Raw genomic sequence first — 20512 nt, forward strand, 5'->3', positions numbered from 1 at the left:
AAAGAGTGTCAATAGTCCATTGACTATTTAAATGGTAGTCTCCAAGTTTATAAAAATGCTAAAGTAGTCCCCAAATTATTTTAATGAAACTAAAATAGTTCTCGCTGAGGACTATTACAACTTATATTAAAGAGTATGGCGGCTAAATTAACACATTTATATTGTCCCAATGTTCATAAAAAATGTGAAGCTAGTAAAATAGTCCACAATGAAGATTATTTTAGCCCTCATTAAATAGTCCGGAGATTAATTTATCACTTTTATTAACTGTAGGACTAAAATGGTTAAATATAAATAGTCAGGACTATATTGGCACTTCTGCATGAGTTTGTTTCTGAAAATCTTGATATTTGTAATTGCCTGCAGAATGCCATTGTTGCAATCACTTGCTACTCAGGGTATAACCAAGAGGACTCTGTTATAATGAATCAATCTTCGATAGATCGAGGGTTCTTTAGATCGTTATTCTTTCGTTCTTACAGGTATGGTTTTTCCCAAGTCTTTCCATTCATTGGCCTCTTACTCGAAATTTGATTTATTAACACAACTTGATTTTCAGAGACGAGGAAAAGAAGATGGGCACCCTTGTGAAAGAAGAGTTTGGGCGTCCAAACAGAGAAAATACTATGGTGTGTATTGCAACATGTCTGGGAATAACAAATATTCTGTATCATAATCCATATGGATTTGATTCCTTGATTTTTTGAAGGGTATGAGACATGGGTCCTATGATAAATTAGATGATGATGGTCTCGCCCCTCCCGTGAGTAATTCTGGTTTATTGTCAAAATCTTAATTTAGCTGCAATATTTTTAGGTTTTTTTTTTCTTTTCACATCTTTCAGGGGACGAGAGTCTCTGGCGAAGATGTCATTATTGGGAAAACTTCTCCAATCGCTCAAGATGAAGCTCAGGGAGCAGCTTCAAGGTATACACAACGTGATCATAGTACTAGCTTACGCCATAGTGAAAGCGGGATGGTGGATCAGGTACATAAAGTTTATTCTTATTCTGCTGCAGTTTGTTTTTGGAAAATTTACATACCTAGCACATAACTCTTATGTATTTACATATCTCACACATAATAAAGTTTCATATTTACATATATAGCACTTTGGCGCATTATCCCTATGCTTGAAATGGTGTATTTTACTTTTTAAAAGATAGTAATAATGCTATTTTTCTTTTGATATTGAAGATTTGAGTGGTTTATGTGTGTAAATGGGGGAAAAAATTTGCGTGCGATAGACGTACGCAGCGCTGGGTACAAGGGGGTTATATCTGCGGTATAACCCCTTGTAACCTCCCTGTCTCCCTGTATCATTCTTGTATCATTCTGTAACTTACCTGTAACCTACTAATAAATTCTTAATATATGATAACAGAAGCGCAAAACTTATTTTATGTTACAGGTAGGTTACAAAAGATTACAGGGAGGTTACAAGGGGTTATACCGCTGATGTAACCCCCTTGTACCCTCGGCATAACCCCAATATCGTACGTAGTGCTGCGTACGTCTATTGCACGCAATTTTTTTCCATAAATAGGAAAGTTGAGGTGTGAGATATGTAATTAAATAAGAATATGTGCTATGTATGTAAATGCCCCTTTATATTTTTATGAATGGCATAATTTTATGCTGTATCTGTTTGTTCGATATGTTTAGAAAAGGTGATTGTTTTGTTGATTTATTCCTCAACAGTTTTGGGCTGATGTAAAGACGCCATTTGTATCCTCTCTCCTTTTGTAGGTTTTATTAACTACAAATGCTGATGGTCTGAGGTTTGTGAAAGTTAGAATGAGATCCGTCCGTATTCCTCAGATTGGAGATAAATTTAGTAGCAGGCATGGTCAAAAGGGAACTGTTGGTATGACTTATACTCAGGAAGATATGCCATGGACTGTTGAAGGCATTACGCCTGATATTATTGTGAATCCACATGCCATTCCCTCTCGGATGACTATCGGTCAACTTATCGAGTGTATCATGGGAAAGGTTGCTGCCCATATGGGGAAAGAAGGCGATGCCACTCCGTTCACAGATGTCACGGTATGTAAATCTAAAATGCCGCATCTATGGGATCTGACTGCATTTATGTTTATGAGATTTAAAAGCATTTATGAGATGCCATTCTGTTTTCTTGATAATTTGCGAATTTTGTCACATGTGAAGAAAATTTCAAGGGAAATTTAGATATGTAGCACACAACTCTTATGTATTTGCATATCTCACACATAAACTTTTTTATTTATATACATAGCACTTTGGTGCTTTAAACCTATGCTTGAAAATGTGTATTTCACTTTTAAAAGGTGGGAATAACATTATTTTTGATGTGATATTAAGTATTTGAGTGACGTGTATGTAAATATGAAGGTTTTTGTGTGATATTTAAATACATAAGAATTGCGTGCTATGCATGTAAATGGCCAAAATTTCAAATGCTAATACTATAATGAGTCAATACATGATTGCTCAATCTTGGTCTTTGTACTTATTATTATTTTTTTTTTTGAAAAGCATTCCTATTCAGAGATGAGGCTGTTAACTGTGAGTTGAGACTTGCGTTTTATGAAGATAAATGGATTTCTGTCTCTCTGTGTAGATCTTGGTTCAGGCCTATTTGAGGATTTATTCAGTTTGCTTTGATAACTTTTTATTATTATCTCAGTGATGTTGCATTGTACCAAGATGATGAGCTTACTTCTGATCCTCAATTTGAGAGTCTTGCTTCTTATACTTGATTATGGTTTCAGGTCGATAATATCAGAACCACTGTGCTGTGTACCTAAATATGAAAGTTATGGTTTCAGGTCGATAATATCAGCAAAGCTCTGCATAAATGTGGATATCAGATGCGTGGATTTGAAACGATGTACAACGGGCACACTGGTCGAAAATTGAGCGCCATGATATTCCTCGGCCCCACCTATTATCAGCGCCTTAAACACATGGTGGATGACAAGATCCACTCGAGAGGGCGTGGCCCCGTACAGATCCTTACGAGGCAGCCTGCTGAAGGCCGTTCTCGCGATGGTGGTTTGCGTTTCGGAGAAATGGAACGAGACTGCATGATTGCTCACGGCGCCGCTCACTTCCTTAAGGAGAGGTTGTTCGATCAAAGCGATGCATATAGAGTTCATGTCTGCGAGAGATGCGGGCTCATAGCCATCGCCAATCTGAAGAAGAATTCTTTCGAGTGTAGAGGTTGCAAGAACAAGACTGACATTGTTCAAGTAGGCTTTCTCCCATTCTTATTTTTGTCCGTTATCTTTAATCATTTCCAGTCTTATTATTGTCTCATCTGTTCTTGTTTCGAACCTGTAATAGGTGCACATACCATACGCCTGCAAGCTGCTCTTCCAAGAGCTCATGTCTATGGCCATTGCCCCCAGAATGCTCACCAAGGAAGAAAAAGTTCCCAGAAAACGAAGAAAAGATTCTGAGTGAGAGATTCCACCTGATGTTTTGCACTGTTTGAAATGAAGATTTCTAATGCATAACTTATGATTATGGCCTTCTTCTGCTCTTGTAATCAGTTGCAGTTGTCTTTATTCTATCATCTAATGGTTTGGCAATGGCTTTTGTTCTTGAGTCCTGGGTTTTGATTGTATGACAATAAGTAATGTAAATAGTGGATTTTAGGCTTCTAAATTGCTGGCTGTGTATGTTTAGGAAAATTTACATACATACCTACCAGTTCTTATTTATTTACATATCTAATGCCTGGACTTCTTTTTTGTTTTTACATACTATCTTACCTATGCATGAAGTTGGATTGGACAATCATGTTCTAAATATGTGGTTAAGAGTTATGGTCTAGTGATTTAAATGTTTAGTCTTTTTTTATTTTTTTATTTTTATTAATGGCTGTAGTTTGTTTCTTATCATTTTAAAACATAATTGTGTTATATATTTTTTAAAATAAGTTAAGGAATATTTACATGCATGCCACATAATCTTTGTGAATTTACATATTTAATATCTAAATTTTAATATTTATCTTTATATCATTTTATTTATAAACGAAAATGAGTATTTTATTTTTCAAAGTAACGCGCACGCACACACAAATATATATATTCTAAAAGGAATGACCTGAGGTTATTATACGAGCCTCGGCCATCCCTGATGCGCCTAACAATTCGAGTACTTCACCCTCCATTGGGGGGAATCGAACTCTAAACCAGAGGGGACTTACAACTGTCAAGCAGATGCACGACCAACTGATTTGAGTATGCATATATATATATATATATATATATATATAAAATATGAAAATTTTAAAATATTGTTCAACTCTTGCAAATTTAGTGAAAAAATTGTGTTTTATAACTTGACGTAGCTAAATACGGTCACTGTCAAAAAGTTATAATATGACTTTTTGAATATATATAAAAAAATATACTAGTCATTATAGTTTCTTTTGTTACAAACTTCACAGTTGTTTCTTCAAACAGCTACAATTATTTCAAATAGACTAAAAAAAACAAAGAGAATAAGAAAAATATCGAGCAATTTCTTGCTTGAAGATTTGTTTTTCTAATGCTTCATTGTCTCTTTGAATTATGGAGGTATTTTGATTCAAAATAAACTTTTTGGCATATTTTTTAAAAAGTGAAAACCATGAGCTCCAATTTTTACTATTTTAAGGCAAAAAATATTAAAATTTGAATATTACATAAAAAGCTATTAGACAAATTACAATAAAAGGGTAAATTAATTTTTCTCTCTTAAAATTCATTCAAAATGAAGTTATGGTACTTGAGTTCACTGAAACTTTATTGAAGTGAGTTAAAACAAAATTCAAATAAGAATTTGATCAAAATTCATCGGCTTTGAGCATGATTTGAACATGATTTTAGTCTAAGCATAATTTAGCCATAAGTCGAGCAAATTTGATTGAGAAATGAATATGACTCAAGCAATCTTTGACTATGATTTGAGCATGATTCAAGCCAACATTTTAGCTTGACTATACAATATTCAGGTGATATTTAAATATAATTTATACAAATTATAACACAACATAATCGAGCTCTTTTGCTTTTCATTGATAGAATCATATGCAAGTTTTATTTTTGTAACTCAAAGATGACATTTTTATAGCGAAAAAAAAGTTCTAGTTTCAAGAACATAAAACATTCTGAAGGGATGAGGAAGATATTGTGTAGTGAACTCGACGTATGGATGATGACATGGATCTCACCGTGTCACCAGACACACGATGTGGTGCGATCCACGCAGTTGCCGCACGTTCCGGCTGATAACAATTTAAATCAAATTGATGATAAAAAAATAAATATTAAAAAAATTTAAAATAAAAAAAAATAAAAAAATGTTTGAAAGTGAACCGAATCAACCAAATTTTGTTCGGTTCGGTTTAGTTTTGTCAGTTTTTCACATGATGCAGACCCACACGGCACTATAACTCCCACCGTCGGAGGAGAGACTCCCCTCCGGCTAGAGCCTCCCTGCACCGGAGATCCCTGCGATCTCTTCCTCCTGCTTCGTCTCCGCTTTCGGCACGCCTGGGTTTACGGCGATAGGGATTCTTCCGTTCTGGATCTCACCCAGTCATTCACCCATTCGTTGGGATCATGATGAACTCTGCAAAAGACAGGATCGCGAACCGGATCTCCCGCTTCTTCTATGAAACTCCCACAGTTTCTCACAACGACGACGATTCTTCCCCGGTTTGTCGCCCATTAATGCCTCAGGCACACATGCTCAACCCATCCTTTTCATTCGGCTTTGTTTTTTATGGTTTGTTAGTTTATTGTGTTTCTGTTTCTGGATTGATCGCTTGTATATGGATCATGGTTCTATCTTTTCCATGACCCAAATTGGGGTAATATTTTATTTAGTTCGGAGAACTTGTTAAGGAAGTTGTCAGGGATGGCAATGATGTTTTTATGTTGGAGATAGCCAGGCAATGAGTTAGGGTACTATTTTGGCGCTTTTCTCAAAATTAAATAATGCTGAAATAGGGAATGGACCAAGAAATAATCATACCGTTGGGAGGATTTAACACTTGTTAAAGCTACATAATTAAGTATCTTGAAAGCTAAAGCACAATGGTTTTGTTTGTATCAACTTTGTACTCTTGAAAGCTGCTCTCATGCAGAGTCAAATCCTTGAAATGAAAAGAAACAGTTTGCTAGAACAAATGCATCGTCCCAAAAAATTGGTGTCCTGAAACTCATTGCTGTACTTATGATGTCACACGAAGCTCTAATGCCTAGCTAATTCAAAGACCTTAGATTTCATTGCAGAGACTTATAAATTATAATCCTCGACAAAATGTCATTGTAGTAACTGGCAGCCAATGCCCCTTTTTGGGTGGATGGGGTTGGGTTTTTCTATCATGCCGTTCGTCTAAAAGTTATGTTTGATTTTGATTTGTTGGCTAATCTTAGGGCTACAAAATACTAGATTTTTTTTACATAGCCTTTTGTTGAATTTCTTGAATACCCCTTTGCTTGAAGATGATGCTTATTCAGGAGTGCGGTACCAAGAAACTATGTAAGCTAACATGCTTTTTGTTATTGCGGTTAAAGGACAGTGCTACTGCATTTCTAAATTTTTGAAATTAATAGTATATGGTAAACTAAAAGAAATTTTTTTGTTGTCACTAATTGAGTAATGTCCTTTAAATGTTAACTTTATTTTCATAAACTGCACCTTGATAAAATTATGAAAAATAGAAAATTGAGGTGATTTCTACCAATTTTCTAATATTAAAAAAGCACTTGCGTGAATCTCCCTTTCCTGAAGAGAGGTGCTTGCCATTTTCAAATGATTTGCTTGAGAAAATATTCGGCAAGTGGGTAGTGCCTTTGCCTAAGTTGGGTGTTTGTGGCATGAATGTGCTTGTTCGTCATTAAGTATCGCAAAGCAATGTCTAATATTCAACTTTATCATGAAATGTCAAAACTTCGTGTTGAAAATCATTATTATTCTTATCCCTACCCTAACTATTTAGGGAGAGCTTTATGAATCTTCCATTTCCATTTCTTGTTAAATGTTACATGGTGTTTCTATTTTTCATTTGTCTTTTTTACAACTTTTAGCCATGTTATATTTGCTTCACCTTTTTTCCTTCATAATATATACATATTAATTATGTCTAGTTGCCTTAATGGTGCATCTTGTATCTTAATGGTTTGTGCTTGAATCTCTTTAGTTTGTTCTTCACTAACTTCTATTCCTAATTTTCCACATAAAATTTTAATATTCCAATTTTTTTCTTCTCAAACTAAGGATTTCCTTTTCAGTGCCCAATAATTCATGTAGCTACCTCAATCTAATTTTTTTAATAGTGAAATTCACCTATGGGCTTTTACTTGGTGAGGCATATGAAACAATAAAAGAAGGTCTCTATAACAAGGGATTGCAGTAATTAACAACCACTTGGTTGAGTAATATTAATTTGATTTCTAAAGTGGATGTCTAAACTTTGAACTATTTGCAAAAAAGAAATGAGACGCTGGTAATATTTATATTTTTTTAAGTTTTAGTTGTTCTTTTCTATTTCTTTAAAATATGGGAAGATGCATTACAATTGAGTTCTCTAGTCTAGTCATTTATTGTAGTCCAGTGCAAGTGATGCCATGAGTAAGTTCAATTTTCACTTATGCCATGAATAAGGTCAATTTTCACATAGGACTTCTTTAGTTGCGGTTAAGGGGAAGCAGGAGGTTTAAAAAAAAAAGAAAGATAAAAGCCTCTTGTGTGTCAAAGTCAATTTCAAAAGTAGTTAAATGTGATTCTTTCTTTTTTCCTACAAAATTCTAACATCGCTCACACACACACATACTTACATTAATACATATCACGCATAGCATAATTTATATACTAGATATTACACTATTTTCTTACAATTATTTATTGAAATTAATTATATATGTATGCATGTGTGTTAGAGCGCGCGCGCATATTTAATTCAGAAAATATTGGAATATAAAAAATAATGAATTTGATAATAAATTATTACCTTTTTCTTATTATATTTATTGGTTTTAATAATATAAAATATATATTATATGGTGCATTATCATGTTTTATCCATATTTTTAATTCTCCATTAATTTTCTTGGAACTTTTTTATCATTAATTTTTCCCTCAAGGGTAAATGTTGATCTTCATAAAAGCTCTTTTTTGTTTTTGACAATTCTACTTAGTTATCTTAGACGAAATAAATTTTGATTTAAATTTAAATGCTAATTTGTTCAATTAATCTATCCATTCCATTTCTTATACACCACGAACTAGACCACCTCAACCATTTTTAGCATTAATGTCCCCATGTTAAAGCCCCAAACTTGACGAGTATACCAATTTTCTTATCATATAAGGATATTGATGATTGCAGTGATGCTCTCTTGGAAGATAATGTCAGGGTGGGAAAGAAGGGGGATGAGATGGACAAATGACACTACAGAGAGCGAGCTTGAAGTATTTTTTTATGTTGTACCTGAGGAGGATGCAAACTTCCATCACATCATGATTTAAGATTCAATAATGGTCAAGGGGGACTTAAGATCATTTCTCAAGTCTTGGATGACTTAGTCAAAGTTTTTAGTGATGTAGAAGATGAGAGGGTAAAGGAGAGTAAAAGCCCTTCCCGCTTTGCACCATAATCACTGACACTTGTACATATTTTTCTTTTACCATATGTTTAAGTTGTAACCTATCACTCATAGGTGGCATCTTAACAAACTCTTGACTATAACAATGGGGTTAGCTGGAAGCGCATTACCTATAGGGAGCACCTTTGCACTATAAAATTCAAATATACATTCGTTTTATGATTTTCTTGGGTGAAGCTTACAATTAACTGTTGATCTTAGATTAACACTTAACCTTCGTCAATGGGATTCGATGGGATTCGTTGAAATGATTTCTTATATATAGAGGAAAGAGACGCACGCATTGATGCAAACTCACAATTTTTTTCTTGATTTTCATCTCCCAGAAGGGAAAGTGCCACTTCAGCTTGCATATGGATAACAAATGTCTTTTGAGGTTGTATAAGTTGTTATAATTCAAGTCAATTGGGACACAATTCATGTTATTTCCACCTTGATCCCTAATTTTTAAAACCAAGTTGCTTGAGGTGAAAAGCAAATATGGGTGTGATGTAAGCACATTTTAGGTTTTCAATTCGATACATTTATAGTTGGTTCTACTGTTCCAATATAATGTTATAGTTAGTTTAAAATTAAGTTTTATCTACAGCTGTTCTTGTTTGGAATTGATATGCCTTATTCGCTGCAACAACTTAATTTAAATTGAAGGTAGGAGCATCGTGTAATGTAATTCAAGTTTTATCTAACTTGAACTGAACATTTTCACTTCTTGAATATAACCTAGTAATAATCTACTAAGAATTACTTGACGAAATTCTTGTGGGCATGCAGCTTAATTTTATCTTTTGAGGTTAAATAATTGTTGGATTCTTCAAATTGTCTGTTTTATTTTTCATCTATATGCTGTCTCTGATGATTTCGTGAGACCAGAATTTTCAGACTGAGATTATCCAATCTTGGTGGCAATTTTTTACCGTTTCTATTGTTGTGAATTACCTATTGACCATATGAAGACATGTCGCGTTGCAGATTCCTAACCATGATATAGCTTTCCTTTGATTGTGCAACTTGTTATTTTTTTTACTTTTGCATATTTTTTAGATGCAGGCATTTCCCATCATTAAGGATGAAATTTCTTCCCCTAAGAGATCTACTTCTTCAATTTTATCCCTGCTTCCGACTACATGCTCTGCTGTTGGGCAAAAAATATCATCTGGCATTCAGGATCATCTATTGTCTCCTTCTCGATCACATTCTAGAAGTTGGAAATATAAAAGTTTTGCCTCCAAAGATGTTCTTTTGGAAAATTCAAAGGTTGAAGAACCTGAAACCAGTAGTAATTGTACATCTTCTGTTTCTAAAGCAAATGTCATTGAGGTTTCTGAAAGGAGTGCTAAGACTACAGAGACAACTGAAGAGTTGTCTTCCTTAAAAGCCTCTTCAGTGTTGATTCCCCATCTTACGGAGAAATCAACATTTGTAACTGCTGATTTGTTTGATTTCCTTCATTCAAGCCTCCCTAACATTGTGAAAGGGTGTCAATGGGTATTGTTGTATAGGTATATATCGGTCTTACGTTATTTGCATATAGTTAAAATATCTTTTGTTTCTGATTTGCTGCTTTTCTGCTGTAATGACGGGCAGTTCCATGAAGCATGGGATATCGCTGCGAACGTTAATTCGTAGGAGTGCTAGCGTTACAGGTCCATGTTTACTAGTACGTCTTAGTCAGAAAATAGAAATCAAAACTTTTTGTGTGTTTTGATGATTTTTTTATCTACTTGAAATTTTATTCTTTATGCTTTAATTATATATATATATATATTAAGCAAGTCTTATTTATTGAGATAACTTGTATGCTAGGTTGTTGGAGACATGCAAGGAGCTGTATTTGGTGGTTTGTTGGATAGTCCTCTAAAGCCTACAATCAAACGAAAATACCAAGTATATGCTTTTCAGCTTTTTCCACACCGATAGATATTTTATCCCCGTTTCTTTTGATTGTTGTACCTAATTAGTTGGTGAATCATTGACCAAAAATATTGTGTTGATAGGGTACAAATCAAACATTTGTGTTCACGACAATATATGGTGAACCAAGGCTCTTCAGAGCAACTGGTAAGCATTCAAATAAGAAGTTCATCATTTTCTTTAAAAAGTTATGTATATCAGGTTATAGTACATGTGAATAGTGAAGAGATTGTTTTGCCAAATGAAAATTTGTCGTGGTTAATATGTACCGTGTTTGAAAGAGAAATTATAATTGCATCTTAATTTAAAAGAGTACTTTAGAGAAAGTTGAGAGTTCTTTCACAATTTTTCTTTCACAATTTTCCAAGGTGAGAAGATTTCGAAGTTTAATCACTTTCTTTTAGTGGCCTCAATGTGATTCACTGTTGTTAATGTTTTGCTAACCTGTTAATCCGTAGTACTGCAACTACTCACCTTTCCAATCCGGTTTGAACTATATTTGCATGTATTTTAGCTGCATCCACGCTACTACTTTTGTCAAGCCTTGATGCCCTTATACTTAAATTAACCGTCATTACTAATTAGACTAACACCAACAGCTACATCTCGGAACTAATTTTTTTACTTTTTGATAGTAGTTAAGTCTTGAATGTCCACTCCAATGATAGCAAATAACTCAGGAACACAGATCAATGGTCTGTACCATTAGATCAAAGCACATAGATCAAGGGTCTATACCGTTAAATCTGTCTCTCTATGACCCTCAAATTGCAACCCGCATGCTTTTCTACCGGTTCACTGACCTTAATTATTTTTTCTTTCTTTTTTAATTTATTTCTATTTTATAATGCCTCTGGAAATTGTATATATACATTCCCTCCTCTACAAAGAAGAGTGAAAATTCTTGAGAGTTTCTCATTACTTATTTTCTATGTGGCATCAGAAGAAGGTTAGGGTGTGCATTTCAACTTTTGTTTTTATTTTCTAATTTTAGCATTTTCTTTCCAATCTATATTCTTATCATCTATGGTTAGGGCTTCCAATTGCAACTTTATCTCTCATTTTGAATCATCTTTCTTTTCACAATGTCTAGGTTATTAGAATTCCCTTCAAATGAATCAACCATGATTAATTGTGAAAATCAGACCGAAGGAGAACTCTCGATATTTCAATCATTTTATCGCTTGAATGAGAAAAAATATTTTAAATGATCTCAAAATTTTGAAGTCATTCTAAAGGAAAATGAAAATATCCAACACTTTATCAATCTACCTTCAAATCCAAAGGACCCAAAATTTTTACTCTGGGAAGAAATTGATTCCGTGATCATGACATGGTTGTGAAAAATCACGCTACTAGAGATCAGTTGATTTTTTATGTTTCTCTCCACCTCAGAAGATGTTTGAGATGTAGTTAAACAAACCTATTCAGAAGTGAAAGATGCTGTACTCATCTATGAAATTAAATAAGATAACATTTCTTCATTGAATAATTTAACTCCATGAAGATTTATTGGTTAGAGTTAGATTACTATCAATTTCTCAAGTTGTGCTATTTTGAGGATGCGACGATTCTTATGAAATTCATTGAGCGTGACAGGATCTACAAGTTTTCAGCGTTTGACCAAATTCAAATTCATGTCTCAAGCATAGAGACCCTCTCTTCTGTGAATGAAGTATTTGTCACACTCCATCCGCTAGGCCTTTGAAGAGATTCACAAAACCTAGTTGGAGTGTGTGAATCGAAGATTAAGAAATAGTTCCAATCAATAAACATGTGATTTTAATAACATTTGATCACCAAATAAATTATCAGAGTGTATAAATCCAAAAGTTTCATAATAATCTATCTATTTAAATAAAAAAATAAGCTATGATTACAATATTGAATCAAATAAATAGTTTTTAATCTTAATCGTCTCAAATATTTCACTTGAAGCATGAGTATGCAAAACATTTTCTACCTGATGCATCATGCACAACCTAAAATTCATAAATTTCAAGGTGTGAGTTTGTTAGAAACAAACTCAATAGGTGAAATCTTATTGAGTAAGATATAAACAACAAGGTGCAGGGCATAATTTGAGTGAAGAAGGGGACTAGAATAAATTATTTCTTATATCATAACAATTTCAAATGTAAAATATGAATTTTCTAATTGAGATTTATCTAATGGTGCTCAACAAATAATAACGGAAAGAGAAATATACATAAACAAATGATCATTGGATCCATATGCTAAAATACCCACTCAACTATTTCTTATATATATATTCTATAGATAGCTCTTTGAGCATTATTGATCTCTTTATATATATATTACTATGACACACTAAAATCGGGACAGGTAGGCACTAAATCCAAAGAAATCAAATGATTCCTCTATGGACCCGTCGGTCCGACTAGCCAATTTCTTATAGGATTTAATACAGATACACACAAATATATATATATATATATATATATAGGGTTATATATGCACTTCATGAATTGCTTGCCAAAAATATTCAGGAATATTATCAGCATTATGTCATTGGTATGCATATATATAACCTAAATTATTAAGAATAAAAGGATCTGCGTACAACAGGAGTAATGCAAAGTTAAATATCATAACTACTTTGACAAATTGAATGTATAATATTTGTTCGACAATAAATCAAGGTAAAATCAACCATCATGTCATCTCAACATGAAAATGTGAAATATTGGCTAAATAAACACATTTCACATGCAATCATAAAAATAAAACAAACCAAAAAGTAACAAGGAATACGCCCCTAACGAGGAAGAGTAAAAAATCATCCGAATCTTGTTCTATTGCTAAAAAAGGTGTGATTTCTAATTTTTATGCTCTTAGTGTCTCTAATAGTTCCCTTTCATGAATTTTTGATTAAGGGGCCACCGTCCGCACGACAAATCTAACCAGTATATTTCAAAATTATAAACTTTATCATAGCAATAAAAAATGAAAGTTGTAGATGAATCTTCAAAAACTGTTGCACGATAAGGATACATCTTAATTTCTTACAATTTAACCCTCAGTAAGGTATTGCATATCCCTTTGCAGTTAATCTTTTATCTATTCACAAATTTACCAAAGATAACAAGTGTAAAATCATATTTTTTATTGATTATTTTGATTTACAGAATCTCACTACGAGGAAGATGATTGCGTAAACTAGAGAAAAAGGATGGGTTATATTTTCTGAAAGATCGATATCAACTTTCATACTCCTTTTACCTCTCATACTTCCGACGTTTGGACCCATCATTATAAATTAGGACGTCATTCTCTTAAAAATCTTTAGTGTATGTTTTTTTCGTTTTTAATACATACAAAATTAAAGTCTTTTATTGTGAAACTTACGAAATTGTTAAACATTATCTTGTTTCCTTTCCTGAAAGTAATTCTAGATCTTTTAGTCTGCAACAACAACAACTACAAAAAAACCCTTATCCCGCTGAGTGGGGTCGGCCACATGAATTCTTTTTCTCCATTGTGTCCTATTGAGTGTCATATTTTCATTTAATTTTAATGTATTAAGATCTTTTTTTAGACAACATGCCCAAGACTTTTTTAGGTCCACCTCTACATTTCTTAACATAAATCAAATCTAAAACATCTTCTCTGCTAACGAGATCATCAGATAGTTGATGTTTAATGTGACCAAACCATCTAAGACGAATATCTCTAATCTTGTTTTCCACTGGAGCTACATCAACACTTTTACGAATATATTTGTTTTGCATCATATATCTAAGTTTAAAACCACTCATCCACCTAAGCATTCTCATTTCAACAAGAGTTAACTTAGTTTTATGCTTCTCTTTCAGAGACCAACATTCTGCACCATAAAACATTTCATGTCTCACCACCATCTGATAAAATGTTACTTTAAGTCTAAGCGATACTTTTCTATCACACAATTGGTTCGATGCATTTCTGCACTTCAACCATCCAACTTAAATTTTACTAATAACATCCCCATCTATATCACCATCACTATGAACAATAATCCCTAGATATCTAAAAAGTTTACTTCTTTTAATGACTTGATCTCCCATTGTTACAATATCGCCTCTAGATATACTACTCAAATTACATTCCATGTATTAAGTTTTAGATCTAATCAACAAGAGTTTTTAGACTCTGAAATTGACTTCTAAAATTCAAGTTTTTCCTTTTAACTCGTTCCCTGATCGCATCCACAAGAAAGATATCATCATCAAAAAGCAAACATTAATGTACATTATTCTTGTAACTCAAACCAATCTCTGATGTAATTCAATTGAAGTAGGAAAATACTTGATCAATCATTCTTCTATTTGAACACGAGTATCAACTTTAGTATACATATCTTTAATGACTTGAGTATAAGTCATATCAATACTTTTCTTTTTTAAAACTCCCCAAAGTTCTCTTAGAACCTTATCATAATTTTTTTTCTAAATCAACAAAAATCATTATGTAGATCCTCCTTACTCTCTTACTGTCTTGGTACTTGTCTATCAGATCTCTTAATAAATGTATAACTTCCATAGTAGACTTGCTCGACTTAGATTCAAACTGATTTTGAGAAATACTTGTATCATGTCTTGAACTATGTTTAATTACTCTTTCACATAATTTTAATGTATGCCACATGAAATTAAATCCTCTATAATTTGCACACTCTTGTGCATCATCTTTATTCTTAAAAATAATATCAAAAATACTATTTCTACATCAGATATTTTTTTAGTTTTTAAAATAATATTAATATGTTTAGTAGCCTAAGAAATTCCTAAAACCCCTAATCATTTCACACTTCTATTGAGATTTCATCAAGTACTACTGATTTTTCACCTTCATTTTTTTTAAAGCTTCATCAACTTCTATTTACCAATGCGATGATAAAAATAAAATTTTGTGTTATTATTAACGATATTAAGATCACTAAAGTTGATCTTATTTTCAAAATTTTCATTAAAAAGTTTATCAAAATATCCTACCCACATATGTTGAATATCGTCATCTAAGAAACATATTTTTTTATCCTTATTACATTTTACTTTTCACTTTCTTGACTATCATATATATATATATATATATTATCTTTCACTTTTTTTTAGTATTTCTTCTATTATAAAGATCACTAAAAACAAAATTTTTAGCATGACAAATTATTTTCTTAGACTCTACCGACCACCATATATTTTTCCAATTTCTTTAAGTTCTTACATTTTAAATAGTTTTTTATGAGAAAACTTTTTATATTTTATCATTTCTTGGACTAACTATTTTTACTTTTAAGAGTTTCCTTTTAATTCTCTAAGTATATCTTTTGCAACTTGCTTAATAATAATCTTTATTTTATTCCACGTGACATTAGCTTCTTCTTTAACATCCAAAATCTTAAGATCTTGAAGTTTACTCATAAAAATAATTTTATTTGTATTTTTAAATGCCTCCATCTAATTCTATGATAATATTTTATTATATTTTTCATCTTCCAACCATCTATTTTAAAATTGAAAACCAATAATCGATATTAAGTACTTAAATTCTCACTTTGAATGACCTTATAATCTTTATAATCTTGATATGTTTTTTATCATAAGAAAATAATCAATTTATGTTTTATTAATTTCATTATTATAATGATATGCTCATCTTATTTCATAAATATGGTATTAGCAATATAATAATAAACTAAAACAAAATTCAATATGACTGTCTTTTTCATTAGTCACGCTAAAATCGTAGTCTTTATGAATATTTCTTAAATATTATACAATTCTATCAACATGTCATTTAAATCTCCTTTAAATATGGTATTAGCAATATAATAATAAACTGAAACAAAATTCAATATGACTGTCTTTTCCTTAGTCACTCTAAAATCGTAGTCTCTATGAATATTTTTTAAATCTTATACAATTCTATCAACATGTCATTTAAATCTCCTCCAATTTCTGTTCTATTAAATTATTAAATTATCTTAATATCGACAACAATCTTTAAGTTTATAATATTATCTTACAAACTCTAATATATAATTACACCTACACCATTCTAAATATGACTCATACCTGAATACCAATGTTTAAAATCTAAGCTATTAATCTCCTTAGCATTTTCTCCAATCCATTTAGTTTCTTGAATCTATAAAATATTTATCTTTTTATGAACGAAAATATCTATTAATATCATTAATTTATCTATATAAGTACTTATATTCCAAGGTTTTATCTTAATATTAGTTTCATGTGCTAACTGTTTGCCCACATCCGTCCATAATTTGAGAATCCTTATTTATTTACATTACACATGGGTGCCGATACATCGACCCTTGCACAATTTTCTCTGTATTCAAAGCATATAGTGTGCCGGCTTTAGGGGACGCCATAATATTGACACAATTATTTAAATGATTTGTGCCATAAAAATTTTATATTGTCTAATATCTTATGCAACCCTCCACTTTTCGTATCCGGAGTTTGGGATCTGACGAGTGTTTAAATTTTATTGTTGATGATGACATAGTACAAAAAGTTAAATTTTAAGTTCCTACCTATGATGGTCAAATTAATCCTAAACTTTTTACTAATCAGTTATTAAAGTTTGATAATATCTTTGCATGGTAAACCTTGCCAATTATTCTTGAGAAGGGTTGTATTGGATCGCTAAAATTTAATGGATGAGTATGAAATGATAACAACGATTCACGAAAACAAAATTAATTGATGGTTAGCCTTTAATGGATGATTATGAAATGACATAAAATTAAAGAACTTAAAATTTTTTTTTTTCTTTGTTATATTGATTGATTATTTAGTGGATTTAATTTGTTAATTTGTCAAAGCAAGGTACCATAATTATTTATTACTTTGGTTTTGAGATTATGTCAGTGACTATTGTTGAAAGGGTTGTATTGGTTGTCAGATATTGCATTTTATTTTCGAGCTTTAGGATAGTTTATTTTGTTAGTATTATTTCAATCTTGATTTGGCTGAGGTTAATTTCTACAAAAAGATTGGGAAGGCTATGGAAAACTACTATTTTGTAATGCTATTTGGAGTATTTGGAGATTTTCATTTTATTATTTTCAAAGTAAAGGATGAAAAGTTAAAATATATAAAATAAAGAGGTGGCGTGATTCATACATCTTCTCTAATTGAGGACCTTCCGAATTTGTGAACATGCAAATTTTAAAAGTGGACATGCACTCCTTTTTCTTATTTAACTACTAGTAAAGTTGCTCTTGCCTATGATAAGTATTATGAACACACGAAGAGGTTATTTTTGTTATGTCAATACTCTATTCATAGATGAAGTGAAGTTATAAAAGTTCCATAGTCAAGGAATTGATAAGCTCGATGAATACTAATATTATGTTCATGTTTAAGATCATACTAAGTTGCGTTTAATTATACATCCTCATTCTTGCATGGATTTCAATTGCCTTAATAAACTAATGCCATGATTGAAATCTGTTAATGCTGTTTAAAACTATCTATTTGATCTCTTGTAACTGATTCAATTGAATGAAGCCTTTATTTTGTCTCTTCAATTGGGTTCTATTTCGTCCATGAATTTTTTTATATTCAGAGTTTATTTAGAGTTTGTGTTTTATAGTGCTCTTTTACGTAGGTGCAAATAGGTTCTACTATTTGTGCTTGAATGAATTCTTAGCATTTGGAGGTGGCGGTAGCTTCGCAATATGCTTGGAAGATGATTTGTGAGTATCAAGTGTTTTTTCCTTTGTTCAAATACTTTTTGTAGAACATATAGTGAAACAAATAATTTTATGCTGAATTTAAAATCTATTTTTGTTAATGATTTTGCTCTCTTTGGAAGATTGCGGGGATCAAGTGGACCTTCTGAAACCTTTGGGAACTTGTGCTTGGCTCACTCTGAAAACTTTGAATTGAAGAATGTGGAGGTAATATTGAAGGTGTTGACATTATGTTGTTAATACATACAATTCCATGTCACTTTTTATTGTCGAGTATGCCAAGTACCGCTTAGATTGAAAGGAAAATTTTATGATATGGTGATGAGATCCGAAATGCTCTATGGCGCAGAATGTTGGCCTTTAAAAGAGAAGTAGAAAACAAAGTCAAGTGTTTCCGAGATCAGAATGCTTGGGTGGATGAGTGGCTTGCAAATAGAGACAAAATGTGAAATGAACATATTTGTGATAGGGTTGGTGTTACTCCTTTGGCGGACAAAATTAGAGAAATTTGTCTTAGATGATTTGGTCACATTAAATGTCCACCTTTGATGATCCGGTTAGAAGAGTGGATGTTTTAGACTCGACTTATGTTCAGAAGGGTAGAGGTAGACTTAGAAAGACTCGGGCATATTGTATAAAAAATGATCTTAATTTATTAGAATTAAATGAATAATATGACACTTAATAGCACACAATGGAGAAAAAAAGGATTCATGTAGCTAACCCCACTTAGTGGGATAAAGGCTTGTTGTTTTTCTTATTTATTATTATTTTTTTTTTTGGTTATTTTGCATGGATTGTGGATAAGTGTGAGAACCAACATTTGATCTGCTGTTTGAAATTGAGTAACTTTATGCATCTAAAGAATTAGTAAGCACACTTACTAGAGAAATAATAAATATTGCTAGATTCCAAGCAACTAAATTTGAAAAAGGAAAATATCCAAAATTGTTAGGGATGGTCATAAAGCTATATGCTATTTTAGTAATGCGGAAAATGAGAGTGTGTATAACTGTTAATAGATAGAGAGTTGAAAGGAAAAGGTTGTTGACATGAATAAGATAAATTATATGTGGACTGCTATTAAATTTTTTATTAGTGAGGTATAACTATGATATATCTAAAAGAACGTTTGAAGAAATTTTGGAAGCAATGAACGGACCATCCTTTCATCAACAGAAGCATTTTTACTTATAGAATCAACTATCTTGATAATCAATGAAGGGTTTGAGACGGGGTAAATAATACAGTGGAAGAATAATGATTCCAGGGTTGATAAGATTCTACATTTCACTTCTAGAAAGGATTTTTATGCTTCCCTTCCAGCTAGCAAGTACTTGTTATTTGAATAGATTTGGAACCCATAGGAATACCAATATACTTGAGAGGAAAGGATTCCACAACATAACTCAACGTGTCTTGGCATGGTTTTCTCTTTGTCTGGAAATTCTTCCTAGATAAAAATTGAAAACCTACTGAAGTTAATAATAAGTTAAGAAGCTTTACTTATAAGGTGAAAAATAAGTTTTAAGTAGTTTGCACCTTCGTTTCTCCTTAAAAAAAAATGATTGTCATCATTATATTGAAAAGCATTTATTGAAAACCGAATGAAATTAATTCATGAATCTGAAAATTGACCTTTTTTCATCTTTTTTTTAATTCCAAATTACACGCACAATTACCCCTCTCTTTCTGTACCCTGGATAACTTCATCGTAACATATCTCACCTACTCATGTTCAATATAGTTTTTTTTTTCTTTTTTCATGAAACCCGAGATACACAGTGCAGATTTTCGTATTCCCCTCTTCCTGCCATGTTCATATCTTTTTGTTAATTCATTTTCCTTCCTTTGCAAAAGTATTTTTCGAAGTTAATGTTATGTACTCTGTATAAATTCATGAAAATGGCCGTAATGATATAATATGTTTTTTTGGGATAATTACATATAGATCACCTGAAACCTCGATATTTACAAATTAACCGCCAGTTGATATTTTTAAACTACCGAACCTATGTATTTACACGTGCCATGATCAAAGCATTGATAATTTGATAAAAATGAAAAATATAGGTTGGGGTTTTACCATGAAGTTTGATATCTGAGCGAGAATTTAAAAAAAATGGATGAAAGAGGTGATTCATTTGTAAATAGCAAGTATCGGTGATCTGAATGTAATTGCCCCTTTTTTTTTCTCTCATAAATTCTTACTCTTCAATGAGCTCTTCCG

General features: G+C 32.0%; 2 protein-coding genes across 4 annotated transcripts in view; both read left to right on the top strand.

Moving 5' to 3' along the window:
• The window catches only part of LOC110023730 (DNA-directed RNA polymerase II subunit RPB2), a 16516-nt gene extending 12790 nt beyond the window's left edge, over nucleotides 1-3726 (top strand). The window contains exons 19-25 of the mRNA XM_020723286.1: nucleotides 367-482; nucleotides 560-629; nucleotides 710-763; nucleotides 845-988; nucleotides 1750-2049; nucleotides 2814-3236; nucleotides 3331-3726. Coding sequence (XP_020578945.1) covers nucleotides 367-482; nucleotides 560-629; nucleotides 710-763; nucleotides 845-988; nucleotides 1750-2049; nucleotides 2814-3236; nucleotides 3331-3450 — 1227 coding nt within the window. The 3' untranslated portion in view covers nucleotides 3451-3726. The remainder of the gene's footprint in view (nucleotides 1-366; nucleotides 483-559; nucleotides 630-709; nucleotides 764-844; nucleotides 989-1749; nucleotides 2050-2813; nucleotides 3237-3330) is intronic.
• A 1688-nt stretch (nucleotides 3727-5414) lies between these two features.
• Nucleotides 5415-20512, top strand: part of LOC110023729 (oxidation resistance protein 1) — a 17137-nt gene continuing 2039 nt past the window's right edge. Inside the window, exons 1-7 of one of the 3 annotated variants that reach the window (XM_020723283.1) lie at nucleotides 5415-5720; nucleotides 9693-10150; nucleotides 10236-10308; nucleotides 10455-10535; nucleotides 10646-10709; nucleotides 18198-18285; nucleotides 18405-18489. In XM_020723283.1, the coding sequence (XP_020578942.1) occupies nucleotides 5601-5720; nucleotides 9693-10150; nucleotides 10236-10308; nucleotides 10455-10535; nucleotides 10646-10709; nucleotides 18198-18285; nucleotides 18405-18489 (969 nt within the window). In that variant the 5' untranslated portion in view covers nucleotides 5415-5600. The remainder of the gene's footprint in view (nucleotides 5721-9692; nucleotides 10151-10235; nucleotides 10309-10454; nucleotides 10536-10645; nucleotides 10710-18197; nucleotides 18286-18404; nucleotides 18490-20512) is intronic. The other 2 variants (XM_020723284.1, XM_020723285.1) reach the window with 2 other exon arrangements.

Source organism: Phalaenopsis equestris, unplaced genomic scaffold (assembly GCF_001263595.1).
Source record: "Phalaenopsis equestris unplaced genomic scaffold, ASM126359v1 Scaffold000229, whole genome shotgun sequence".
Classification (NCBI taxonomy): Eukaryota; Viridiplantae; Streptophyta; class Magnoliopsida; order Asparagales; family Orchidaceae; genus Phalaenopsis; species Phalaenopsis equestris.